The sequence below is a fragment of the Paroedura picta genome, chromosome 2, assembly GCF_049243985.1.
Source record: "Paroedura picta isolate Pp20150507F chromosome 2, Ppicta_v3.0, whole genome shotgun sequence".
Lineage (NCBI taxonomy): Eukaryota > Metazoa > Chordata > Lepidosauria > Squamata > Gekkonidae > Paroedura > Paroedura picta.
In genome coordinates this window covers 73,678,010-73,705,461 of record NC_135370.1, presented here as the reverse complement: position 1 = coordinate 73,705,461, position 27,452 = coordinate 73,678,010, and the positions used below count along the sequence as shown (strand labels likewise).

Here is a 27,452-nt window from a genome sequence, read left to right as displayed (position 1 = left end):
TTGTAATTTGTGTCTTGGTTATTTTGTTTTTAATCGTAAATCTTTTAACATTGGTATAGAGGATAGTGTCATAATAGGATCTGGGAGATCCAAATTTGAAGTCTCACTCTGCCATAAAAGCTTGCTGGGTTACCTTGGGCCAGTCAAATAATTTCTGCATTTAATACATCCTTTTTTCTTTTCTTTTGTAGTATAGATCTGATAAGATTGATCTTTTGGGGCATTAGTAGTACTTGATAGTTCTATGTTGGACAAGTGGATGGAATTAATGCTTTTTCATTTCCTTAGACCTCTATTTTCTATAATGGATAATACAAGAAACTAAACAAGCATAATCTTGCCCCTTTCCTCAGAGAAAAAATTCTGTTCATGATAGAAATGAACAATGTCCTTTAATTGAATACAGGTATGTAGAACAGCTGTAAATTAAAATTATATATGTCCATTATAAAAATCAGTTCCCAGACTGAAGATTAATCTGTATAATGAACTGCTTAGATGCTGGGAAATAATTTGCAGTCACAGTCTTATAAAAGCAACCCAGTGATGTTTTGTGTGCATCTCTTCCTGCACTAAAGCCAGTGAAATACCCCAATCTAGAGTATTGGAGGGAAGTCAATTATTTGAACTAGCATGGTCCTTTGCTCCTGCGGGCTTTGCATTGGGTCCAACCCTACTCCAACAGGACCTTTCATGAATCCCTTTGGCTCAGCTGAGTACTAGGCCGATGAACAGTGGCCTACCATCGCCTTCCTACAAAGGCGCATGAAAATCCTTGTGCCAATTCATCACCAAGTGCCCCTTCTTTTTTCAAGTGAACTATTAGACCACAAGGCTACAGAGTGTTTGAGGAAGCCTCTGTTTCTAGTACGAGAAAACGAAACTCGTCCCCAGTTTCTCCTCTCCGGATTTGGCGGCTGTTTCCTCTTAGGTTTGACGGCCCGCGGCCTCTTCCCCCTCCCCGTAACGGTGTTGTGTGTCTGTGTGCGTTCCTCCCCCTTCGCAGCGACCCTTCCCGACCGTCAGAAAACGCCCCGGGTCCTGCCCAGCAGCAGCCGCTCATGTGACGTCTCGGCCGGACGCCCCGTCTCGCGCTGAAGCTGCCGCCAGAGGCATGGGCCTGGAGCTGTGCGCCCTGGTGCTGCTGTTGGGGGGTCTGCGGCTGCAGGTGAGATACAAAGGGAAACGGGGGTCCTTGGGGGCAGCAACAGCCTGAGTGTCCCCTGCCCACCAGCAAGTTAACCGCTGGAGCCCCGCAGTAAGATCCCTAATGGTGATCCGAATATGCACGAAATTTCAGGAGTCCCTGAAGCGAAGGGATAGGAAATCAACAGCTTCTGTGTCTGTGGTAGGGTGGAGTTGATGTGGGCATGGGAAATGCTGTATGATGGGGTCGAAGACAGGCTCCACAAGATGATTCAGTACAAGCCTCTCCTGCAGCCAGTAACTTACTAAAAGCTGAAGCCTATGTGTCTGTGTCTTTGAGGCTGGGCTGGGCTGGGGAGTCAGACCTGAACCTCAAGTGTCATCCTGACTGGAGTTGCACATTTGAATCTGAGAGATTTGAAGCAGAGTGGACTGTACTTGGATAAGCATGTTAGCCCAATATTGTCAGATCTCAGAAGTTAAGCAGGGGCAGCCTTAGTGAATATTTCGATGGGAGACCACCAAGAAAGTCCAGGGTTGCTATGGGGAACCAGGCAATGGCAAACTACCTCTGGACATTTCATGCCTGGAAAAACCTACAGGGTCACTATAAGCCCACTGTGACTTAACAGCACATCCTACCCCTTGGTCTGTATTTGACTACTGCAGTGCTTGTATTGGGTGTGCCATAAATCTTGGAAATTTCTGCACAAAAAGTCAAATTTTGCAGAAGATAATCATGGGAACTGTCGGTCTTACTATCTGGGTATCTTGGCCAAGAAAGTAAAAGTTGTGGATGTCTTCACCTGTGGGAGTTGGATAGGGGACACAATACTCCTTTCCTCTGGTCAGCAAAGGCTAGCAAAATGCAGCAGTTTAACATAATCATGCTTACATGAACCAGCCTGGTGTAGGGATTAAGAGTTCCCCCCCCCCGTCCCCCTTCCTCTGCATGCAGCCATCTGGGTGACCTTGGGCCAATCCCAGTTCTGGCTGAGCTCTTTCAGCCCTGCTTACCTCACAGGGTTTCTCATGGGAAGATTGTAAACCACTTTGAGATTCCTTCAGGTAGTAAAGGTTTTTTTAAAAACAAAAAACAAGCTCTTTTTTCTTTTTCCTCCCCAACCCCTGAATCCCAGGTCACTTCAGCAGCCCGCTCTTTCAGCCTTGATTATACCAATAACTGCTTCCTCAAGGATGGCGTTCCATTCCGCTATATCTCAGGCAGCATCCATTACTTCCGTATACCTCCTGCTTACTGGAAAGATCGGCTCCTCAGGATGTACATGAGTGGCCTCAATGCTGTGCAGGTGTAAGTGAGCAGATAGGAACAGTGGGCTGTGCTGGGGGTTAATTTTCACTGTGGTGTAGTGCTCTAGAGACCACAGATGACAGCCCGTGCACCTTTGTGTTTTGGGGTTCATTTTTGTAAACATGAGCAATCCTTGGAGCAGAGGAGCCAAGGTTTACTTGACCCAGATCCTGAAGACTTGTTCCTTTTCCCTTTCAGTCCCTTAATAGCAAGAAAAGCACACTGCAGCTGGTGGCTAAAACTATCTGGAGAAAAGCTGGGAGAACAACTTTTGCTCTTATCTCCAGTCAGAAACCTAGAGGAGAAAGATCTCTGTTCTCCTCATTCCTATAGTCATGCAATATTCAATAGGCTGAAATCCTATGTATGTTGGGGGTGTAGGTGAATTACAGAGAGGGAATATGATTAACATTTAGGTTTTTGTGGCCGCAGGTATGACAGATGCCTCTCTTGCTTATCAAAACGTATCTCATGATGGGGAGTATCTTCCTTGTCATACCCATCGATTTCAGACTGAAATCTGTTTTTTCACTCTTTAGTTATGTGCCCTGGAATTATCATGAGCCAATGCCTGGTATGTACAATTTTGCTGGTGATAGAGACTTGGAAGGATTCCTGGACCTTGTGGCACAGTTAGGCCTGTTGGTGATCTTGCGTCCTGGACCCTACATCTGTGCAGAATGGGAGATGGTAAGGGCTGAGCAAAATTTCCAGAATGGGTTGTGGCTCACTTGTTGTATTTGAATGCAACACCCCCTGGCCATATGGTTGCCCTACCTTGAGTATATGCCTGATCATCCTATCCTTAATTGGGTTTCATGCTCACGTTGACTTGTCTCTCCCTAGCTGCCTTCCCTGCATATTTCCACATTTTGGCTCTTGTACTTTATACTACTTGTCTTGCTGCTACATGTTGTCTTCTTGGCATCAACTAATGTAAACATTAAACTCAAATCTATTCTTTCCCACCCTGGATTCTCACCTTGTAACCAGTGCCACCTGTTCAAATTGATCAGGATAGGGGCTGAGCAGCCACACATTCTGACCTTATTGGCAGTGTTGTTTTACATCCTCCCTTTTTGTTTTCTAGGGTGGCCTTCCTTTCTGGCTGCTAGCACAGCCAGATATTGTTCTGCGTACAACGGACCCAGGTAACTCTAACCAGGCTGCACCATGCCCACTCTGTTACCTAGAAAGTTGGCTTGCTGTCTTTATTGTAATGGCTATGGCTTATTCTTATCCAGCTTCTGCTGAGCAGATTACAGGATTCTGTTGCAAAACTGTGATTGTCTCTGTGAATATTATATAATGGCCAAAGGGACCCAAAACTCTTCTCTTTGTAACTGTGCTGCAGCCTCCAATTCTGCTTTAGCACTGCATTGCAAATTGTGTAGAGGAGTTCCAGTCCTTAGCTAAATTCCTTTCTACACTCAGATTTCTTGCAGGCTGTAGACAAATGGTTGGATGTCCTGCTGCCCAAGATCACACCCCGTCTCTACCACAACGGAGGCAACATCATCAGTGTCCAGGTGCGCAGGGTGCAGATCCTGATCAGTGCTGTCTCTAGTCTTAGCATGGTATTTCTGCTGTGCTTCGGATGGGCTCTTGATATGAGGCCTCTACCAAACTGAGCCCTAAATAGCAACCTACAGAAACACAAATTGGACAGATTGCACTAGACTGTGGGTCCATGCATTCACTCAGCATTCAGGTGAGCAGCTCACCACCCCATTTCTGTGGAAGGGACCAAGCCAACAAAGATGGTATTTCACTGTAAGTCTATTCAGTACATGGATGATCTAGAGCTGGTCTTGGCCGCGTACCACAGGAGGCACTCTGACTCTTGGCAAACAAAAAAGCATACATGAGCTATAGACAAAGCCTAAGGAGGCACCACTGTCATGCTTTAAGCTTCTTACTTCACACCTGGTCCTTGCTGTCAAGCAGAAGAGGCACTGTTAGCTTCAGGTAATCAAGGGACCTGGGAATTTCAAGAACAGCACATGCCCCTCTTTTGAAAAAAGCAGTGATGTGCCTAACATGGTGACTTGCCTTTGATGTGAAAGAGGAGGGGCACCACTAATGTTGACTTAATATTTGACAGAGGAGATAGGCATGCAAAGGCATATAGGATATGCTCTGGCAGGCAAAGTGAGTTCCCTGAGTCACCGTCCTTTAATGCCTGTTGTTTCTCAGGCAGGTGGAGAATGAATATGGGAGCTACTATGCCTGTGATTATGACTATCTTCGCCACCTTTTGTCTGTCTTTCGTGCGCACCTGGGAAAAGAAGTTTTGCTCTTCACTACTGATGGCCTCAAAGACCCTGAACTCCGGTGTGGGACTTTGCAGGGCCTGTATGCTACTGTGGACTTTGGACCAGGTAGTAGGAGGTGGGGCAGTCAGTCTTTGGCTGGATTGGCAGGAGTTCAGGTGGAATCTGTTTTGACTCCCACTTTCTCTGTCCTTTCACAGGTGTTAACATGTCACAGGCATTCAAACAGCAGCGACTGTATGAACCACAGGGGCCACTGGTGAGAGGGGCCTGCCCTTGCTGAGTGGCAGGATGGTGACCTATCTCTTCGGCTGTGCTCGCTTCTCCCTCTGCACCCATCTCACCCAATAACAGCTGGACCCCATATCTTCTGGGCCAGGCCCTGCCTGGTCTCCAGCTGTTTTTTTCTTCCTGACTCCCACCTCCATCGGACACCAATCAGCAATATCCATAAGTGCTCCTTGTTTGCTTTAGGGGTTGCTCGGCTGGTGCGGAGATAATGAGACTTGCCATCCTGTGCTTGGCCCTCCCCAAAGTCTCTGATGACCACTGAGTTTGGCTTATCTTCCCAGCTGGTAGTTACACATGCTATGACCAATGAATGGCTACATGCGTTTCGGCCCAGTCGCAGAGGGTCTTCTTCACTGGTCAAGTAAACAACACACGCCCACAAACTCTTTCAACATATATATAATATATAATTAAGGCACGGCAGGTAACGCATGAGTCCTGAAATGGATAAAAGATATTTTTATAAGAATTCCCAAAGCATACTGAATTTTTGCAAGAGATGTTTTTATAAGGACCAGTAACAAGGAATAAGACTCTCTGGGTCAAAACACATCTGATCATAGGTCATAGCATGTGTAATCATTGTTATTTTTGGGAATTGTACATGCCACATTTCACAGGTTGCTGTAAATGTGGATTTGTTTTTGATGATACTGTTTGAAGTTTTCAATCCTATTTTATGTGCACTAGACAATAAATAGTATTTTATTTTAATTTTCTACTTGCTCACCCTTCAGTTTCCTAGCTTGATCTGTCAGGTTGAGTTTTTTTTTCTCTTTTGTCCTTCCCAAAAGCTAGCAATGTCACATCCGCTTGGTGAGCACCTCTGCTGGCCTTATGGGGGATGGGGGGGGGGTAACTGGGTGGTATTAATTTTTTCTGTGTTATAGTTAGTTGTCATAAAGCTTAGACTATCATGGGATGAAGAGATTCCTCCATCCTCACCAAGTGAATTTCAATACAAGGGAGAAGGCAGCATTGCCATCTCCCATCTTGGAGTTTTACAAGTGCATTGTTACCTGCCTGTAACTATCTAATTCTGCCTTCCTCCTAGGTAAATTCAGAGTACTACACAGGCTGGCTGGATTACTGGGGTGAGCCACACTCCACAAGCAGCGCTGAAGAGGTGGCTCAGGGCCTACAGCAGATGCTGGAAGTGGGAGCCAACGTCAACATGTAACCATGAGGTCATAGGGAAGAGGGGGTCTGCTGGGGAGGGGAATACATGCATTATAATAAGCAGTGGGGCTGGTTCATATTTATTGCACTTGAGCACCCAACTCTTGCCCAGCTCCTCCCCCCACATTCCTGTAGGTACAGGAGAATTTTTACTGTGATACTTGTTCTTCTTACAGGTATATGTTCCAAGGTGGCACCAATTTTGGTTACTGGAGTGGTGAGTTGAAGTTTTCTTAGGGGTGCTGTCAAAACTAGAGGCCTTGTTTCTGACCAGGGATTGGAACTATCCAGAGTGGGAAGGAAGAAGTCGAGCTGTCTATTGATAGCCTTTTCCACCCAGGTGCAGATTTCAAGAAGACATACAAACCCATCACTACTAGCTATGACTATGATGCCCCCCTCTCAGAATCTGGAGACCCTACTGTCAAGGTGTATGCTATTCGGACTGTCATTGGGAAGGTAATACACACCAGGGGGGGCGGGCGGTGGTCCTACTTATTGGAAGAGAACTGTCCAGCTGGCATTTGCCTGCAGCATTATTGAAGCATTACCATCTTTCCTCCCACACATTTTTGAACTTAGATCTAAACTATTCTCAGTGCAGTCCATTCACTGCCAGTAAAGATTAGGAGACGCGGATCAGTTCAGTTCATGGTTGCTGAGAACAGAGGAATGGAATGGGCTTGGCTTATTTCAGGACAGTAGAGAGATTATCAGCCACACACTGCTGCCACGCTGAAATAGGCATCCAGTTCCCCTCCCCCATCAGCCTGACCACATGGACTTTATTTTTTTATCTAGTTTCAGGCACTGCCTGCAGGACCAATGCCACCCCCTACCCCAAAGTTTGCGTATGGCTATGTGTCTCTGCCACAGGTGAGTCAGGTCTGGAAGCCGTTTTCTCACAAGCATGTCTTGTTCTTCTGCATACTCTTCCCGGTACTTACATTATCATTTATATGGGTAGCCATACAACCCTCATATCAGTGCTGGGGACCACTGTACCCTCAGGACAGTACTGCTGGAAAAATGGGGATCCCAGAGGGTAGGGGGAATCAGGAGAAACCACTAACCCCTCTTCCAGAAATGGAAATGCTGGAAGAACTGTAGAGCTGGAATGCCATCCTGAATAGCAGCTATATGAACAAATAGGTAAGGCAGGAGGGGAGACTTTGATGAGTTAAAAAAAAAAACAAGGTGGGAGATACTGGGAAAGGGAGGGGGAACTTCTGTGAATGGTGCAACAGATATTCTGCACACTCATACAGGAGGTCTTTTCTTTCCTACAGCGTATAAGCCTGTTGGATATTCTAGGCCTGCTCTCACCTTTCCAGCCCATCCATACTCTCTTCCCACTGACCTTTGAGGCTATGAATCAGGTAAGATGTAGACCTGCCGCCACAGCAAAAACTCAGTTATTTCCACCAGGAAATATAAGAAAGGCTAGGGAGTATACTGTGGCTTGAATGTTGGTCTAGGGTCTGAAGGACCTAAGCTTGACTCTGCCGTGGAATCTCCCTGGATGACCTTGGGGCATTCTTTCTTATGCAGTTGTTTTGGGCCCCATTATGATGAAACAAAGGATAGAAATAAATATGAAGAAGCAGTGACTCACAAAAGCTCATACCATATCACAAATGTTGTTAGTTTTTAAGGTGCTACAAGATTCCTGCTCTTTATTGCTACAGATTAACATCTGCATGTCAAACTCAAGATGGTTTTCATTTTTTTATTTCAGGCCCATGGCTTCATCCTTTACCGGACCTTCCTGCCGCATGACACCTTAGAGCCTGCCTTGCTTAGTGTCCCTAATAATGGAGTCCATGATCTTGCCTACATTCTACTCAATGGAGTAAGGTGGAGAGTATGGACCCATCTAGGGACAGGGAAGGTGGTCACTTGCTGAAGTTAAGAGCAGAACGCAGCACATATCACAAGATCTCGTTGTAGCCCACGCCATCTTTTCATGATGGGGCCAGAGGCTGCATGAGAAGAGATTTTTTTGCTTGTAACTCAGCAGGGGCTCCACAGCTAGACTATCTACTAATCCCATTCATCTACCCTCTCCAGCAATATAAAGGGACACTGGAACGGGACAAAGTGAGTGGAGTGGAAGTGACTGGACAGGCTGGGGCCGTGCTGGATTTGCTGGTGGAGAACATGGGCCGTATCAACTTTGGGGCGAACATCAGTGACTTTAAGGTGCACCTGAAAACTGGCCATCTCTAAAACTGTTTCCGGGAGGCATCATGGGTTGGATTGGCGTGTGTTCACAGTGGTTTGGCCCAGGCCATGCTGAACAGGAGTGAAATAACGGGCAAAAATTAGCAGCTAGAAAGGAAAGTTCTATTCTCTCCCTCTTTCTGCCCAGGGTCTGATCCACAATGTCACACTGGACTCAACCATTCTCACAGACTGGTTCATTTATCCTCTGGACATAGATTCAGCAGTAGCACATGCATGGCCTCCACCCACTCCAACAAGCAGGGGGACCACAGGGCCAGCTTTCTACACTGGAACCTTCACACCTCCTGGCATCAACTGGGACTCATATGTGAAGCTCCCTGGGTGGACCAAGGTATTTCAATCCTTAGACTGAGTCTTGCCATTCTGCTATGGAGCAGCCATGCCATTTTCTCAACTTGTTAGCATGTCCTGTGCCTTACATTTTGTAAGTTATAACTTCTTCGCTACATTTATCATTTGGGTATTGTACATACCATTTGTAGAATTACATGTGTTCTTCTGTATTTTAAGGTAATAAAAGCTAAAAAGGCATCATAGAATGCACCATTAAGCATATTTAACAGCTAAAATGACCAAACTGAGGCTGATAAAAAACTAGACTCATTGGAAAACACAATAGCACTAGAAAAAGTTGAAGGTAACAGGAAAATATGACCTTACATGAGATGGGTTGACTCAATCAAGGAACCCACAGTTTGCAAGACCCAAGCCAAGGCTATTAATGACAAGACATTTTGGAGGTCATTAATTCATAGGGTTACCATAAGTTTCTCACGTCCATGTGACCGCCCCCCCCCCCCAAGGCAGAATTCTCATGCTGTCTAATGAGATTTACTTTACAGCAAATATGCTTAGGATGGTGGTACTAGAGCTGTTACTCTTGCCCCATCAGACCATTCTAGCATATTTGGTGACTTTTTCTCTACAGAACAGTAGTTCAGGATATCAGAGTCAGAACAATATTTCTTATATCTTTTTGTCTTTTCTCCCTAGGGCCAGCTCTGGATCAATGGTTTTAACCTGGGCCGCTTCTGGCCAGCTCGTGGGTCCCAGCAAACTCTCTTTGTGCCTGGCTTGCTTCTCAATTCTTCAGCCCCCAATGTCATCACAGTTTTGGAATTGCAGACAGCTCCAGAGGAGCCTATAGTGCTCTTTCTTGACCAGCCTCTTTTTAATTCCACACGCAGCTCCAGCACCAAAGACATGGAGTAACAGGGACCACCAGCCAGCTGTGAACTGCCTTACTATCCTTCTGAGAGATCAGTTTGCATGGCTTTTAAGTGGAAGCAAAAGGAGGATTTCCTGCATGCTAACATCATGTGGACGTACCGTAGGATCAAAGTTTTTCCTGTAAATGGCAGCTTTTAAGTTAGAGGAGAGAAAGGATGAGGGTCAACTATGACTCCTAGGAATACAATTCTACTTCAACTTGCCTAAAGTCCATAAGGTTGCTCAACAGGCAGAATGCAAATGCTTCTGTATTCAGTGTTTTGGGTATTATCCCCTGTATTAAATGCACACAAACCTTGCAGAGGTCTGCAGTATCATTTTTCTCCACCATGCATATGATGAAGGGATAAAGTACAGACTGAGGTCTACTCTAGGAAGCTATGTAAATGTTATGAGTGGAAGGAGAGCTAAAGCGCAGCATCCTCATGTCTACTGCAAGCCAAAGGAAGAACGCATGAATCTATGCTCAATGTCTTAAATCCTGACACTGAACAGCAAAGGTTGGCTGAGATGAACCCTAAGGAGTATAACACAGGAAAGAATGGCTACAGTTTTATTCTGACCCATAACTCATAATTGCAATGTGCAAAGTTATAAGATTATTAAAAACCAAATATCCACTTGGCTACAGAACCACTCTTCCAGCAGCCATGCTTTTCAGTGAACTGAACACGGTGCATACATCTGTAGAATTTCCCTCCAGTTTTAGTATATTCAGAGCTAACACAAGAAGTGGCTCTCCCTTCAAAACAGTACTTTTTCACAGTGACAAGAGTATTCCAGCTCTTTCCCAGGAAGGATGTTACAGCATCCTATTTGATGTCTCATAGAAGAACAGGCATCACTCATGAGGGACAGTTGTTTTCTTGGGCAGCTTCTTCAGTCGAGGGGATGCATGGAAACAGCCAGTCAGTAAAGCATGACAGCCCATTTCCTCCTCTTTCTGCATCGTGAGCTAAGACTGGGCAGTCTTCCCTCGCCGATGTGATTGCAGACAGTTTGTTGAGCAGAATGAGAAGTCCAAGTAATGGAAAGGAACACAGTCTAGCAGCGACTCACCGCATAACCAGCAGCGTCTGCAGATATTGAAAGACAATGTGAGTGTGTTGTCTTTTCAACACCATCCAATAATGTGACAGCACTCTGCTATGGTACCTGGTATTGGTCAAAGTTGCAGTGGAATCTTTTAACTGGGCAGCAAATCTTTTCTCCGCCGCCAGAGCTCGCTAAGAATGAACAAACCAACAATGAAGGTAGAATGAGGACCTAGGATTTTGTGTTTGTGTGTCTAAGAGGGTGATACCCCTCTTTAGACAGTGCTATTTAAAACACACTTCATTTAGGAGGTCCTGGCCAAGGCTCGGACTGTAAGAGGACTCTGTTGAGGAGTTGCAAATCAGATACTAGGAAGGATTAATCACACCTAGCTGCAACTTTCAAAGCAGAATTGAAACAAGACTAGCCTATCCAGATTGCCTCAGAAGGGCTTTGGACTGGACAACCCATTTTATTAAAATATATTGCACTGAGATGGCAAAGGTGAAAGGCCTGCATATGTGTGTGTGTTCTCACTGTACGATAACCAAGAAGAATGTGTTTAAAGCCAGAAAAAAATTCCCTTGTTTGAAGCAGAAATACATAGCATTGAGATAAAGCAGGCAAAAGTAACTTTAGAATTCATTTGTTGTGTAGTATTTTACTTGCTCCATGATTTTTATTTAAACATTGACTTCTTTTTGATTCAGCCCTAGTGACTTGGCTGCAAAGTCATGTTAACAACTAACACTAAAATACAGTACTGCAGTATGGAACCAGAGGTTCCAGGTGCAGCCAGCTGATCACTATAAAGTTAGCATGGTGACAACTTTTTGATACAAGCCCATTCAAAGAAAATGTTCCATGTCATACCAAGGCCAGCAATTTATGTTGCAGACCATTTCTCAGAGGTCATTCCAAGCAACAACCAAAAAAGCCTAATTAATATATGGCTAATAGATGAGAGGGAGTCCTCTGTGTCCTATTAGCCCTGGGTTGTTAGAGGCTTTAAAGGTAAATATCAACTTCTTGCAATAAATCTGGAAGTAAACTGTGGAGCTGCCTTAAAATTGATGTAACAGACCAAATGGTTTGTGCCCCATAAAAAGGCATGCAGCCACACTCTGTGCCAGCTGCAGCTTTTGAGATATCTTGGTGTGGTCTGCTCTACAGGTTACAAAAGCACGGATCAGTGTAGCCGGGTTAACTGACACTAGCAGGGACAGCACTTTAAAAACCAGATTAAAATGAAGGAAAGTATTCCTACTTAGTAAAGTATGGGCTTGGTTGGTGACATTACCAGATTTGTACAAGTGTTCATTTTTCTAGAGCAGGAACAACAAGCTGCCTTGAGCTTCATGTTCTGAATCATTTCCCAAAATAGCTCTGGTTGCCAAGGGAAAGCTCTATCTGGTTGCCAAGAGAGAGGCTATCCTGGTAGAACAACCTAGATTTAGGACAGGCCTATTTTCTGTAGCAAGTGAATATCTGCAAGGAAAGCAGACTTGGGCAGGATACCTCAGAGGTCCTTATAGAACTTATTTTTTAAGACCCTTCAGGGAAAGCATGCCTTTATATGTATGCAGAAAAGTCTAGAAAGACACAAAAACTCAATGATAATGTCTGGCAGAAGGCAGTAAAGTGATGGCCGGTCATCAAGCTCATGGAACACATACTGGAAGTTTTGAGAATTACTGTCAGAGGTTAGGACTAGAGGAGTCTTCACAAAGAGGTTCTACCATCTGAGCTGAGCTAAGAACAGCACCACAGGCCAGTAGAACAGCTAAAATGCATTTTTTTCCTGATGATACAGCCCACTCTTTAGCTTTACACACTTTGTAGGACAGTGCTTCTCTACAGCCAATGCCAACAGAACATGTCTTTGTTACGCAGTAGCCACTATGAAAGCTGCATCGGAAAGCTTTCACTAGCCAGCTTTAGTGGTTGCGGATGCCATCTGTGGAACCAGCCTAACCGGAAAACAATCACACCCAGTGGTTAGGCCCTCACCTTTTCACGGTCACTCAACAGGGCAAAGCGCTTTTTTTCATCCTCTTCTTGCTTCAGCAGATGCTGTGACTCACGTTCTTCTTTCTCACGCTGTTTCCGCTGGGCCTTGTGTACTCGGCGACGCTCTGCCTGCTTGGCTTCCATCTGGGCTGTTAGCGGGCCAGGCACCTACAGACAGACTAGAGATGTACGGCAGGAGGGCCAGGGCCCAGCTGCAACCATTAGGCAAGGCGTCCTCTCTAGAGGAGGGCACTCTTCCTTTTACACGGGGGGGGGGGACAGGCCATCCCCCCTTCCCAACCCTAGCAGCACATACTCTCTTTATAGCACATTCAAAACTGGGTGGCAGCAAACTCTACCTCACATACAAATTTCCATTCAGAATGCCCTATGAGTCAGACTCTGACTAAGAGAAGTGAAGGATATCTTTTGCATTGGATGGGAGGCCCCAGAGCAACTATCCTCCAAGTTGCCTTCCTTCAACTTCAGTGGCTTTTCCTCCCATGAAGAACTGCTTAAGTTGGAGGAAAGCTTCTGACCTGAGCCAAAACTTTCTATAAACTTTGTTCAATGGAGTGGTTGAAGTGGGGTAGGAGCCATCCTATCATCCCAATGAACATAGAGTGGATGGACTATAGAGTAGGGGAGGCAAGTCCCAAAAGGGAGGAAGGGAAAGGAGGAGCCCATTCCCACTAGCCTCCTACTGGGCTCCCTTCTGAGTTATGAACTCTAAAAGGTCAGCAACGCCCCCCCCAAAGAAAAAAAGAGAGAACAGGTGGTAAGGAGAATAGGAGGGTGGCACCTCCAGGCTTGAGCATACAGCCCACACTGTACAAATTGCAGCTGTCCTGTTCAGGAAGACGGCTCCCTTCCCCCCTAACACCTGTCAATTCCCCACACCTGCACCCAGCAGTCTCACTCACCTGGGCTTGGATGTAATTGTACTTCTCAGGTTGCTCACCCATGAATTTACGGAACTCATTACGAGTTTGCTTGTCAGCAGACACGCAGTATGGTGGCCGTTCTTGCTTGTCCCTGTGTAGGAGATACGCAGGACTGCTTCATGGGTCTGGATCAACCCCCTCCAAGTGCACCACAATCCAGGCAACATGAATGAGGGAAACAGACAACATGAATTAGAGAAAGAGAAGCCAAGACCAATCTGTGCCATGGCCAGGTTCCAATTTGCTCTGGGAAGCGGAGGGGTGCACAAGAGCTTTCTATATTCCCATGGTAATGTAGCAAATAATTCTCAAAAGTCCTGGTCTTGAAAGCAATCAGTGCTTTCTACATCTACATCTTTTGGCCTCATACAGCACTTTGTGTTGTGGGGAGGGGTTGTGGCCCATTCGCATGCAGAAGGTCCCCAGCATGTCCAGTTGAAATGATCAGGTGACATGGAAGACTTCCACTTGAGACTCTGGGGAGCCACTGCCTGAGAAAATACTGACCTGGATTGACTAAGGACCTAAGGCAGCTTCATGTCTGTTCATTAGGACAGCTTACATGCTAGGCAACTGAGCTGGGAGGTGATGGCTAACCACGAGGAGGTATTGGCTGGCCAAATTATATGGCATCAGCAGTCTGACATATGGAAAACAAGTTTGCTTGTTAAGGCCTCGGCTTGTCTGTCCTGGGGCGCACACACCCTCCCTCCTCCCTCTCCCAGGCTGGGCATTACCTCACAGCAGGATCAGCCCCGGCCTGTAACAGCCAGTGTACAACAGCACTCCTTCCCGCTGCTGCTGCCACATGCAAAAGAGTCCAGCCACTTTCATCCAGGGATGCATTGAGCCAACAGTGCAGGTGGCTGCTGCTACACTCTTCTTCCTCCTGTGCTGCTCCATCAGCCATTCCCAGAAGATGCTGCAGTGTTTTCAGGTCTCCTGTCTTGCAGGCTGTGAACAATACATCCTCCACTTGTGTGCTGGCAGCTCCTGGCAGGGGAAGAGAGGAAGAAAGAGGCATGCATTAACCATGTGAACCAAGAACAAGGATGGCTTCAGCCTTTCCGTTGAGGGCCCACTGAGCTGCACAGCACAGCACAAAGTCGCATGATGGCAGGAGGCCGAGTTATAGTCTCACTAGTATCAAGCCATGCTGTGGATGGGAAACACAAGCCAAGCACCGTGACATGCTCTGCAGCGAAGAACAAGCTTCCAGTGAGTGATCTTGCAATCTTATCGATTCTTATTTAAATGAAGCCTGGCTCCCTTGCTCTTGATACATGCACACATTAGCAACAAAACCCTCCAAAGAGCAACAAGAAAAAAGAAGGGAGCTTTATGGAGACTTGCTCCCCAGCAGCTGGGACTGCACAATTGGAGGAGCATGACCCGTACAATCTGAACAAGATGGATCTGGCCAGTCCTGCCTGCCAGTTCCTTCAGTAGGACAGTCTTCCCACCTTGACAGAGACCATAGATGTCCCCTTTTTGAGTAGGGCTTGAAATAAAAGTACAAACTACTTTGTAGGATCTCAAAGGGAATCTCAACAGGCTTACCCTGAGGCACCAACCATTTCTGGGCTTCAGTTGACTCATCTCTGTTCAACAATAAGGTCTCATGCTCTTCTGTGCCTCTTGAGGCATCACTGCAAGACTCTGATTTAGGAAAGAGAAAGGGGGGGGGAGAGAAATAAACAAATCACCTTGCTGGAAACATTCTGTCTCCCCATTTGTTGATCATGTCACACACCCCATACCTGCTTCTCCAAACATGCTAGAATAAGAAGAGTTGGTTTTTATACTCTGCTTTTCACTGCCCAAAGAAGTCTCAAAGCAGCTTACAAGTAGGTAGGCCCAGTCTGTATCAGACTGAAGGGAGAGGCCCAAGCAAGTGCTAGCACTGGAAAGAACTGAGGCAGCAAACAGACTAATAATAGGAGAAGAGTTGGTTTTTATACCCTGCTTTTCATTTTATGAAGGAGTCCCAAAGTAGCTAACAGTCGCCTTCCTTTCCTCACAACAATTGTCCTGCAAGGTAGATGGGTCTGAGAGAGCTTTGGGAGAACTGACTGACCCAAGATCACCCAGCTGGCTGCACATGGAGGAATGGAAAATCAAACTGGTTCTCCAGGTTAGAGGCCACTACATTCTAACCACTACACCAACCTGGCTTTCAGGAGACAGTGCCATTCATCTTAAACCGCTCCTGCAGAGTGAATTAAATAAAAGGGTAAGGGCTGTTTGGGAGGAGTTAGGGCGGGCCCTGTCCGGGATAAAAACTTGGAGGGCCCAAACAGGAGCCGCAAAGCGCCTCCTGATTGGGCCTTCCGAGTGTCCATCCAGGGTCAAGCTGCCAATCATGCGGCTCCCCATTGGCTGCCTGGCCTGGCCTGCCCTGGACGGGGACTCACCACGCAGATTGAACTGGCAGCCCGTACGGTGAGTCCTCCGCCCCAGGTGCTCCTCCACCTTAAGAAAGGAGCAGGGACACCGTGTTGAAGACACGGCGTCCCTGCTCCTTTCCAGCCCTGGGGACCCCTGCCCATGGGGGGGCACCGTTGGTGGCACCGTTCTCCCGCCCCAAGGAACAGCCTCACCGCGTCTGTGACGTGGCGAGGCTGCTCCTGGGGCCGGAAGAAGGCCCAGAGACGCTCCGGGGTGGGGGGGTGGGTTGCCGCCTTCTCCCGGCCCCAGGAGACCAGCCCGCGGCCGGGAGAACACCCTGCAAAGGCTTCCCCGGGGACTGGGCCCTTTGAAACAGGTCCTGCCAGATAAATGGGTAAGCTGTGAGCCTAAGTTGTCAGCATCATGCCAGGGATGGACATAAGTGTGGCTCTTTTTGTCAATGGTAACTGTGATGTGGCTCCCTGTAAGCTGCAGAATGTTCTAGTCAATCCTAACCTCTCTTTCAAAGGAATACATTTCCAGCTCTCAAAGCAAATAGCACAAGAGGCAATACAATACAAGGGAAAGGCTTGGAGACTGCATGAATGTCTAGTATCAGCATAATCACCAAGAATTGTTGGCCTCACCCCCAGAGATGGAAGATCAGCTCCTTGATTTGAAAACCCTCTTAACTGATATTTTTTTTAACCAAAAGGTTTATGACGTTTTTTGCCTGCCCTGAGCTGCATTGGAAGAGTGGGCTAAAAAACAATGTATTTATCAGTAGCAAAGGTGAATCGTGCATCTATCTGCCATGGATTAAAACGGATTATAAAAAATCTGCACAATGAGGCCATCTTGTCCTAGAACAGATGCTTCTGCAAATTTGAGGTTTTTGGAAAAATCTTTAAAAAAAATAGAATGGGAGGGAGAAAATACAAAACAGTTTAAAGGTGTTAAGAGGTCACACAACACTACCTGGTGATATTTCAGGTTTCATTCATTCTTTTTTTCAGCTGGAGGATGTGAGTTGCTGGGCAGGCAGGAGAGAAAGGAAAACTGATGTTGGCAAGCACAGATAGGCAGTAAGCCTGGAAGGGTGCAGAGTGCAGAGACACAGAGCCAGAGCGGAAGGATGAAAAATGGAGACAAAGTGTCCTTAAGGGTCCCCCAACTGTCCTCCTTCTTTCTACTATATGACAATTAACCCTTTGCCCTCCCCCACTGGTGTTCCACAATTTTTACTTTTATTCCAATTCTGTGAATTAACTGAGGGAAGTGCTTTATCAGGCAAACTGCTGTCTTCTCTGCTAATGCAGGAATTAGTTTCAGGCGAGTAGCTGTGTTAGTTGTAATATTAGAACGAAATCAGAGTCTAGGAGGACCTTAGAGACCAACAAAATCTTCCCAGATGGACCATGGAAAACATTTTTGGCCTTTATTTTGCTGCTGGACTTGAATTTTGTAAGGCTAGAGTACAACTAAAAAAATATAACAGATATTAAATGAAGCAAATACTGACTTTAATACAAGAAACTATACTGTTGACTGAATGTTAGGATTTTGTTTTTGACTTGCTGGAAATGAAGAGACCAAGATCTAGCAGCGATCCCTTACCCTGAGACCTAGCAGTAGGAAGCAGGTGCTGAAAAAGGCCAGTATCTGTGGTGCTCTGCTTTGCACCCTTCAATTCAGGGAAATTCAGGGGGGAAAACATACAGGAAACTGTCCTAAAAGGATATGCACCATAGAACAGCTTGATCATTCTCACAGACCTACCTGTCAGGGCTTTGGGCTTTTTCCTTCTCTTCTTCCGATTCCTTTTTGGTTCCATTTCAAATTCACGCAAGTCCAGTGTACTCAGCGTAACCTCCACAGACTCCAACTGACAGGGTGGGCTTTCTTCCTCCTCTTTTTCTTTGTCCTCTTCTGACCTTGCAGGGGAAGCTTGGAGAGAGGAAGAGAGAGGCAAAGCTCAACTCACATTCTTACCTCTAAAGGAAGAGCCACTTGGGACAAGGGCAGAATGATCACCTTCTGACAAAACCCACAAAGCCCTGTGTGGCTCTCATCTGAGATAGCAGCCTCCACCTCAGCTTGAGTCCCCTTCCTGCTCACAGCCTTCTTTCACAGAAAGCACCCCATGAATTGCTGCTCTCAGCAGCTTACAGTGGTTTTACCACTCTAAAGCTCAGGAGTCAAAGAACAAAACTGCAGAAGGCATCCATATTGAGCCAGGCACAACAGGCAAGAGTAGACATATTGCAGATTCCTATAGCTAAAAGACAATGCTGCCTTCCAGCTCACCTGGCTGCAGTGGTTCATCCTGATCAATTATTTTTCTCCAGGTCTTGCGAGGAGAGCCAACAAGATCTTCCACGGTTGTGTCCTTTCCTGTTCATGAATCAGAACAGTGATGTCATCACTGTAAAACCTCTTGGTTACAGATTAAAGTGTCAATTTTAGATTAAAAGTAACATGCTCCGCCCCAGTAGAAGTGCAGTAACTCAATTCACAATGGTAACATTTCAAGAGGTATGAGAAACCAGTCACAGTAAAGTAAGCAGAGCTAGGATTGAGCAAATCTTGCTTACTTTACTATGGGCCAGAAGCTTAACTCCTTGGCTTAACTGCTAAAAGGCAGCCACAGAAACACCAGAGTTGTGATGGAGAAGTCCAGTCAATCAATGCTATCAAAAGTCATGTTTACCATACACTTGCAAACTGCTCAGAGCTCTGTGCACCCGCTGCACCTCATGGAAGGTAGCTCTCCGAGTACTGAAAGGAATGCCCCGGATTCGGGGGTCATTTTGCTGAAGAGGACCGTTTCTACTGCTAAAGAAGCGGGCTCGGTTGGTGTGAGGGGCACGGAGGAAGATGCGCTGTGTGCCTTGTAAATGCTCCACCCAGCTGGCCAATAGCTCCTGAATATCCTGTACAAAACAAATTAAGTGATACTTTTGTGTGCACAAGATTGCCATCTTGAAGCATGCCGGAGTAGCATTTGGGCACTGCCACAAAAGAAGGTCATCCAAATGCAATCAGCCACCAGGAGGTCAGCTGTCCCATGAAACCTCCTAATGCTTTTTTCTCCATCAATCCCAATTCTCATCCAGGTAAACAAATATGAAACATGCTCTGGAAGAGTCTCATGTGCCGAGCAGTGAATCTTGCAGAGAAAAATAAAGTAACGTACAAGTTGAGAACCTGCAAGGACTTGATGGGGGGAGGGAACATCAGGCTCCTTAACACCACCAGCCAATGTACTATCTGCACTCACCTTCAGATTTCTTTCCTTTGTTTCCCTAGCAACCTTTCCCTGAGAAAATTCTGCCTGATTCCAGCTTACCTAGCATGGTGGGTAATACTGTGGTGATTGCCTAGCAACAGCCACTGAGATCATTCCTTCCTTAAAATTACAAGGGCAGCTTCTATTATTAGGGGGGAGAATCATTTTTAGATTTCAGATTCCTCTGCAAACATGTGACTTTACTCAAGTATGTAGAAACATCTATCTTGTCTGTCGATGGCCCCAATTTCCCAATTGAAGTATCCACAGATGGGTACTCACTGAGAATTAAATTTATCAATATCCCTTCTCTCCCCATTCATTCTATTGCTACTGACAAGCCTCACCAAACCATATACCTCTCGTTTGGCAAGGTAACTGTAGTTCTTTGAGAAACAGCAAGGATTTCCAGGTCACTAGAACAACCAAGTCCCTCCCATTGTGGCTGCTTTAGCATCTGCACTCACCTTAAGCAAGGCAGACTCATTGTAGCGCCGTAGGGAAGCCCCAGCAGATTTCGGCATAGATCCCTGAGCATCCCGCAACCCTTGGGCTGTACCTCGGCGGGCTCGCACTGTGTACCTGTGGAAAGTCTTGTGCTCCAGCACTTCATTCCTGGAAAGAAACCAAAGGCAGGCCTTCAGTATAAAGCTAACATCCAGGATCGAAATTCCAATGCGAACAGAGTATAATTAAAGTGTACTTAAGTCCCATCTACAAGGGAAGTGTGATTCAGCAGCTCTTGGAAAGGGGTTGAGAAGCAGCAAAGCAACCCATGCCCACTTCCCCACCCCATGTGAAATGAGGGTCCATGAAATGGACATCAATCCTGACCTTGAATCACACATGGGAGCAAAGCTTTTCAGACCAATTACTCTGTCCATGGATTCTTACCCTTTAAAGACCGCTCCTGCAAAATGTCCTCCACCAGCCATCAGGATAACCCAGGAGGTACCTGGGCTTTGCCTCTGAAGGGAAGCCACCAGTTCGCCAGGTTCTTCCACATTGCCCTAGAGATACACAAACCCTCTTTAGTCAGTGAAGTCTCATGGACTGAGTGATAGGAGCACTCTCAGCATGGCTAGAGCACAGGAACTGGGGACAGGATCAGGGAGGATTTTATTGTTTATCTGGACATATGGAAGATCAACACACATCTTGGGTAAATTCAGGAGACAGAAGGGCACTTCATCAGTTTCAAGCCTCCCAAAGTGCTGCCCCTGTAAGCAAGCTGCCATTTATTTTAGCTTGTAATTCTGTGGTCAAGACTCACTTCATTTTTTTATTTTTGTATCACATCTATTGATTATAGGGATACACACATAGACAACATATCTTCTAGAAAACTTTTCAGATGGATGGGCAGGGAAATGATGCAGCCAGATGACTAAGACAACCGTGCAGGACTTGAAGAAAAAGAAGAGTTCGTTCTTATATGCCACTTTTCTCTACCCGAAGGAGGCTCAAAGCGGCTTACTGTCACCTTCCCTTTCCTCTCCCCACAACAGATACCCTGTGAGGTGGGTGAGGCTGAGAGAGCCCTGATATTACTGCTCGGTCAGAACAGCTTTATCAGTGCTGTGGTGAGGCCAAGGTCACCCAGCTGGCTGCATGTGGGGGAGCACAGAATCGAACCCGGCATGCCAGGTTAGAAGTCCGCACTCCTAACTACTACACCAAAATGGCTCTCTTGAAAGAGAAGCTGGTACTTTAAGCACCAAATGGTGTTAGTAGGAGTCTGTCCAGAGTTTAGGAGTAACTTCAACTCACTGAGATTCTAATACTAGGGTTAGGGTGCCAGAAAACAACATCTGAAAGTTAAAGTAGTATATGATATGTGGGTGGATTACATGCAGTGGTAGACTCTGGAATATTTCCTCTGATACATGGCCATGATGTTGAACTCTACTGGTTTCTTGTCAGACAGCTGGAAAGTCATTTATACTTTTTGGTGATGGACAGCTGGGTACTAAGGAGGGCTGGGCACAAACTGGAAATATGCACTTCATGTCAGTTTGTGGCTGAACCACACATTGAATCCCAAACTTGGCGGTTCATTTGCAAATTAAATCGGTTTGTGGTCCTGCAGACCCAGTGAAAAGTGACTGCAGTTCCTTTAATTGGGGTTTGCAGAATGCCCAAAAAACAATTTGGCAATACCTGCTACTCAGCTGCTTTGAGCTATCTTCTTTAAAGGGCTACAAAAGATAGACCAAAACAAGTGCTTAGCTTTTAAAAAAAAAATTTGCTACTTACACAGCAAACAGAAAAGAGGCATTTTAAAAGACTCAAAGTCTCTTTAAAGCCCTGCTTCCTTCTTACTCCATTAACTACATTGAACTGCTTTAAAAGTTTGTGACATTAGGCCTTTGGTTCATGAACCACAAACAGGGCAAAATTCATGATGAAGTTTGCTTCATGTTTCTGTTTGTGCCCATCCCTAGTGCTAAGTCAAAAAGCAGCAGATAGGAAGGAGGCCTCACAGGCTGACATGCCTTCGTAGTGTTCAGTATACAACGGTAGACTGAGAGGAGCTGGCCTTGGGAGTTTCTGAACAGGGCCCGCTGAGAACGTGGATAAGGTGAGGTGCTTGGACAGCTGTTCCTTTTGTTTTCACTGCTCTGGCAAGCCAGGGGGTCAGACTCGCTGTCTGAGTCAGGATCACTGGAATCAGAACCTGAGATGCTGGAGACGTCACCTGTGTATCAAGAAGCAGCAAAGAATCACAAAGCTGCAAAATGATGCTCTGGAATCTTACTTCCTGCTGGCAAACAACAGGAAACAAAACCAGCTCCTACATAATGAGGAAAAGTCTAGTTCTATAATGCTAGAAAATCCCCCATTTAAGATAGCTCAAGAGAGCAGTGAGTTAGAACGGCACATTCAGAGCTGCTCTGGAGATATAACTGGCGGACAGCCACAAAGTGAAAAGGTGCAGGGTGCTGCTACACTGCTGGATCTTGAAATGACCCTCTGTGGTGAAATGAAGGGATTCAGCTAACTAGCTAGCCACCCTCACATGCTTGTCTAAGAAGCTCTCTGAAACAGGACACACAGAGCCTTTGGTGTGAACCAGAACAGAATGGCAGACCCACAGGATCACTAACCACAGCGGCCTTAGTGGGCACTCTGTCTCACCTGCTTGAGTCTTTGCCTCAAATTCTTCAGCTGTGAGCATTCGGTGTCCCAGCAGTCGCTGCTTAAGGTTGAAGCGATGCCAGTCAAGGCGATAATGCTCAGTCTGAACAGGAAAGGGAAGAGCAGAACAAGGGCCCATAAGAACAGTTGTAATGACGGGTTCCGCATTTAGCATAAGTAGTTCAAGCCTAACTTGATTGCTAACTATGCGAGACAAGCAACAGCTGTTCACTGCATTGAATACAGAGTGCCTGGCACTTGGGTCAGGACACATAAAAGCATCTGTATCAGCCAACATGAATGTTACCATCCCCCAGAAAATCCAGTGTTTTGTAACATTCTATGTCCAGGGGAAACACAAATTCAAATCCTCACTTTGCCAATCAGCTTGCTGGATTGTTGTGTAAGTTAAAGGAAGGAGGGGGAGAGAATTATGCATGCTACCCTGAGTTCTGGGAGGAAGGGTTGGATAAAAAAACAACTGAGAAAACAGCATTCTCTAACATGAAAGCAAAAATTCACATCATACAATGCCTCATCTCTGCAGTGATTCTTGGGACATAGTCCCTGCGTTCCATCTGAGAGCAAAAGACCATGATTGAGCCTCAGGTAACAATTTTAACCAATCCTATTCCCACAGAAAGCAGCCTTCACAATTAACCCCTTTTCACTACTGCCTACCTGCTCCTCTCGGCTGTCGAAGGACTTCAGGCAGGCAGAACAATACATTCGGTCTGACACCTCTAAGACACCATAAGATCGATCTGGGCCATTAGTCACTGCAACAAAGATCGTTAAAATGAGGAAACTATTATTTGGCACAGAATATAAAATATACATGCCCCATAGATTTAGAGGGGCTGGTCATGATACAAAACCAATATTCTACTGCCATTTGTGATACAAATGAGTAATCCTTATCATCAGGGCTTTATATGTGCCATGTAATTGCTGTGAGGATAAAACAGAAAACCATGAACACCACCCAGAGCTCCTGAGACGAAGTGTGGCATAAAAATTAAAATAAACCCCACAGAATATAGCATCTAGTACAGGTGTTAGCTTCCCAAACACAATTTTTGAAAAGCAAATTTCTAGCCCTTCTGAGACATGCTTCCAAGTATCAGAAGAATCACATTAAAGTTAGGCAAATTTAATAAGTTTGCATAATCTTTAGGATTCATGGATTTAGACTGTCTAGGTGCAGAAGATTCTTACATACTGTATGGAAGGGAAATAGGAGAGCAAAAGGGCTAAGCTACTCCATTAACTGGATACAGATCAGCAAGTGATGTCCCATCTGAAAAGGAGAACCCATGCCAGTTTTAGGATGTTGATTAAGCTGAGAAAGCAAATATTCGGCCTCTAAGCCCAATCCAACTCTCTTATCAAAAACATTATTTTTAGAAGTCCCAAACATGTAGAAACAAACTGCAAAATGGGATGGGAAATAGAGCAACTGCCCAGGGGGGGGGAAGGGAGGGAGAGATGTTTCCTAAAGTGAACTGAACCCCAACCCCTTATTAATCAAAAGACTAGTCAAATACACTTACTCCAACTCCCACACTAATTAATATGTATAAACACGCACACAGTAAAAGATAACAGTAAAAGTTTGGGTAAGCCAAATTTGATAATAGCTACAGCTGCTTCTGAACTTGAACATGAAAGTGTAAACTCGGGGAGACCTCAAGATGGCGCCATAAGAAAGCTGGACTTTAGTTCAGCTCTTAAGCCATGCCGAGGGTCAGGGGCTTATGCACCTGGCTGACCTGAACAGATACGCAAATCTGCTCACCGGTCGCCCCAGGAACCGGGAACGGTGACCTGAGGGTCCTACAGATCCGTAGGGAGAAGCAAGACCTCCTTGGATTAATAGCGGCTTGAGCTCAAGGTCAAGATGGCGTCTTTGTCGCAAACAACTTTACAAGCTTGAAACGACCAGCCGACCTCACATTCTTCCCAGACCATCATTTACCAGATCGATAGGAGCAGAAGCTGACAGAAGCTGGAACCCACAACAGTAAGAATTGAAAGCTTTCTGGCTTTTCTCTCTCTCCTCTCACAAGCTCTTTCCTCCCCCCCCTCAACCAATTTACAAGCGAATTCCTTCTTTCCCCGAGTGAGAGACTCCCAGCTAATTACACCCATTAACCAAACAAAGAGAGTGCTTTGAAGATTTATGGGTGAACGTTCAGTGGGAGAATTTGACTTGATACGGAGATCGACAAACTGATAATTTGGGATCGCTCGTGCTCCCGCGAGACCTCACGAGACTTTCTGTTTATAGTTTGTGACTGCCTAGAACTATGGAAGAATTAACAAAGACACAGCTCTTCCATTTGTTATGCAAAGGAAACTCAGAGATACTGAAAGCAGTCAATAAGCTGGAAAAGGAAATTCGTGGGACTAAGGGGGAGTTTTTGGATGGAGCCCAAGATCCGGAGAGACCAGCTGATGACGCAGCTCAGCTAACAGTAAATCAAGTGAAACTTCAGGAGGGAGAGAGTGCCAGAGATGTAAAAACCCAAAGTATCTTTAAAGAACCCGGGAAAACAGATTCATGGAAGGAAAGTACCAAAAACCTGGAAGTCTATTCAGAGCAGGAAATGACTTGGATCAGCAAAATAAAAAGAGTCTACTCAAAAGCGACAACAACTAGGAAGCTATCAGGAGAAATTTCTGTGCGATCAGAGGAAGAGATCCAGATTGACAAAGGACTCAGAGCCCCCCCAAAGGCGACTACAAGCAAGAATCAAGCAAGAGACTTCTCTGGCCCTGACAGAAGGACAATCAGAAACACTCTACTATGGAAAAAAATACAATTTCATTTTCTGCGACCACCTGAAAGATGAGCTGAACAATGGAGTATTCTCCTGGCTTCTTGTGAGAAAAAAAAAAAGCAGTAGCAACCTTTAGGACAGGTCTAATATATGAAGGGAACTGACTTTATATCACTTAAGACAATAATAGAATATATCCTTATAATAGATTATACCTTCCTATGTAACAACAACTACTTTGTTAAGAAAGATGGTAATAACCCCTAGATCAGGATTAATATGCGCTGGGAATTGAATATGTATGTCAATATGTATGCCAAAAGAGGATGACAAACTATATTTTATAGGCATTAACAAGACAACAGTAGTAATTCGTGGGTTAGTGCCAACTTATGAAGGAGACTGACCTAATATCATTTAAGATAATAACAGAATGTACTCCTATAACAGATCTCATATGTATTAATAATCACTTGGCTAAAAAATGTGGTAAAAACTTCTAGACTAGGAATAATATGTGATGAGAACTAAATATCTATGTTAAAAGAGATGGCAAACCATATCAACTGGTCGCTTTCTCAATACAACTTCTCTGTAAATGCTTTATATAATAATAAACAATAAAATTACTATAAAAAAAATATAAAAAAAAAATGAAAGTGTAAACTCTTAGAATCTGACGAACACCCTGTCCCATCTTTAAATACTTTAGGAATAAGTACCAGAAACCACTACAGGGGTAACATCCTCTGACGACTCAGTGACAAGACAAAGTCCATCCATTAAATTTGCATTCTGGGCAGCCTCAAACACAGACCACGTCTCAGCTGGCTGCATGATCTGAGAAGAGGAAGAAAAAAACAAACACAGATCAGCATTCTCAGAAAGAAACAACAACCATGTCCGCGGCACTTTAAATCCAATGAGTTCTCCAACAGTGAGAGTCAAGACAAAGGCAATACTAAATCACTTTTCTTCCCCCCCACCACCAGTAATGGAAATTTCTGTTTGCAGGGATGTGACCAATGTGAAGTTCCATCTACGCATTACAAAGTCCTTGTGTTTACTGGGAGACAGAATATTTGTGCCTTCCCAGTACACACAATTCCTTTTCTGTTTGTGATCACAGCATGTAGGGAAAAGTGATGTTAGGTCCCCTGCTTCCCATTTCACATTTACAAACTGCCCCAAGTGGGTACTTCTTGGATCTGTTTTTTAAAAAAATCAATTACTTCAGTCACTACAGGAAAGTTTCTCAAACCCAACAAAGGTTCCATGGGCTAGTTTGAGATCTTCAAAACAGCAGGCATATGGAAGCAAAAGCTTCTTTCCTTTGCATATCATGTCATAAACAGCCAAGAATCAGTGTGGTACAAAGGCCGTAGTGTTGCCCTTCAACAAACAGGAGGACTCTGTAATGCAGAGGCAGAGAAAGGGAGAGAACACCCCAACCCTCATGGAATCTACAGCAGCTACTCTTTTTATGCTCTCTTCTGTAGAGTTAGCAACTCTCAGGAAAGTAAGGTGCAAGTCCAGCAGTACTTTGTCAAGTGTTAACGGGAGCAATACAGAGCCCCTTCTACAAAGAGGCATCGACAGGAGAGGCACTTAGAGAACTCTTCTTCAAGCCCAAAGCATGTGCTGGGGGCCCTAGATACCACACGAATTTTGAAAGAAAAGAGCCAAGAGAGGGGAAGGGGGTGATCATGTGTACTTCCAGGTTGCAAGGTGGGGACCTGAATCTGAAAAGCTCGAAGACTACCACAGTCACTTGCTAGGCATTTTCCGCCATAGGCGATCGTGAAGCCGAGGAAACTTTGGCCCCCACATCAGGCCACCGAGAAGGGCGGGGGGAGGAGAGAGAGAAGCGCCTCGAGGGCTGGCCTTAAAGGCGCCACCGGACCCTAAATCTCTTCTGCTGCTCCAGACCAACACGACTACCCGCTTAACGGCCTCGCGGAGGCGCGCCGAGCCCCACCGACGGGCCGGAGTCCACCAGAGAAAGGAGGAGGAGGAGGAGGACGCCACTCACAAAGCGCAAATGCCTCCCCGCCAGCACGGACGCTCCGCCAGACAACCACCGCGTGACACTTCCCCTCGGCGCGCGTCATTTCCGCGTCTCTGGGGCACCTCCCCTCCCCTCGAACGCGTTCCTGGCGCTGCTTTCCCATTGGCCGCCCTTCATCC

General features: G+C 45.7%; 2 protein-coding genes across 5 annotated transcripts in view; one reads left to right on the top strand and one right to left on the bottom strand.

The window, feature by feature from the left end:
• The window catches only part of GLB1L (galactosidase beta 1 like), a 15,939-nt gene extending 4,585 nt beyond the window's left edge, over nucleotides 1-11,354 (top strand). For both annotated transcript variants that reach the window (XM_077320765.1, XM_077320766.1), the window contains exons 2-17: nucleotides 1,007-1,168; nucleotides 2,286-2,458; nucleotides 2,998-3,148; nucleotides 3,549-3,609; nucleotides 3,893-3,987; nucleotides 4,659-4,839; nucleotides 4,932-4,990; nucleotides 6,077-6,198; nucleotides 6,378-6,418; nucleotides 6,542-6,660; nucleotides 7,003-7,077; nucleotides 7,491-7,580; nucleotides 7,940-8,053; nucleotides 8,272-8,403; nucleotides 8,573-8,779; nucleotides 9,442-11,354. In XM_077320765.1, coding sequence (XP_077176880.1) covers nucleotides 1,007-1,168; nucleotides 2,286-2,458; nucleotides 2,998-3,148; nucleotides 3,549-3,609; nucleotides 3,893-3,987; nucleotides 4,659-4,839; nucleotides 4,932-4,990; nucleotides 6,077-6,198; nucleotides 6,378-6,418; nucleotides 6,542-6,660; nucleotides 7,003-7,077; nucleotides 7,491-7,580; nucleotides 7,940-8,053; nucleotides 8,272-8,403; nucleotides 8,573-8,779; nucleotides 9,442-9,660 — 2,001 coding nt within the window. In that variant the 3' untranslated portion in view covers nucleotides 9,661-11,354. The remainder of the gene's footprint in view (nucleotides 1-1,006; nucleotides 1,169-2,285; nucleotides 2,459-2,997; nucleotides 3,149-3,548; nucleotides 3,610-3,892; nucleotides 3,988-4,658; nucleotides 4,840-4,931; nucleotides 4,991-6,076; nucleotides 6,199-6,377; nucleotides 6,419-6,541; nucleotides 6,661-7,002; nucleotides 7,078-7,490; nucleotides 7,581-7,939; nucleotides 8,054-8,271; nucleotides 8,404-8,572; nucleotides 8,780-9,441) is intronic.
• On the bottom strand, nucleotides 10,218-27,452 carry ANKZF1 (ankyrin repeat and zinc finger peptidyl tRNA hydrolase 1). Of its 3 annotated transcripts, none has more exons than XM_077320767.1 (16): nucleotides 27,298-27,452; nucleotides 25,988-26,105; nucleotides 23,164-23,261; nucleotides 22,483-22,585; nucleotides 21,828-22,042; nucleotides 20,239-20,354; nucleotides 19,812-19,959; nucleotides 18,766-18,988; nucleotides 18,363-18,449; nucleotides 17,835-18,002; nucleotides 15,228-15,326; nucleotides 14,405-14,660; nucleotides 13,647-13,758; nucleotides 12,724-12,891; nucleotides 10,834-10,904; nucleotides 10,218-10,754 (listed from the first exon to the last, which is right to left on the bottom strand). In XM_077320767.1, exons 2-16 carry the CDS (start codon nucleotides 26,100-26,102, stop codon nucleotides 10,634-10,636), a joined length of 2,100 nt encoding a protein of 699 aa, XP_077176882.1. In that variant the 5' UTR covers nucleotides 26,103-26,105; nucleotides 27,298-27,452; the 3' UTR covers nucleotides 10,218-10,633. The 3 variants fall into 3 exon arrangements, with proteins under 3 accessions (XP_077176882.1, XP_077176884.1, XP_077176883.1); XM_077320769.1 differs by having other exon boundaries at nucleotides 21,840-22,042; XM_077320768.1 differs by lacking the exon at nucleotides 27,298-27,452 and adding an exon at nucleotides 27,207-27,225.

Excerpts from the sequence above, each read along its gene's own strand:
- ANKZF1 (XM_077320767.1), bottom strand. The coding sequence starts at position 26,102 with ATGCAGCCAGCTGAGACGTGGTCTGTGTTTGAGGCTGCCCAGAATGCA. Across the intron at positions 18,989-19,811 it reads ATGAGTCTGCCTTGCTTAAG|GATATTCAGGAGCTATTGGC; the intron begins GTGAGTGCAGAT and ends TGTTTTGTACAG. Across the intron at positions 12,892-13,646 it reads ACAATTACATCCAAGCCCAG|GTGCCTGGCCCGCTAACAGC; the intron begins GTGAGTGAGACT and ends GTCTGTCTGTAG.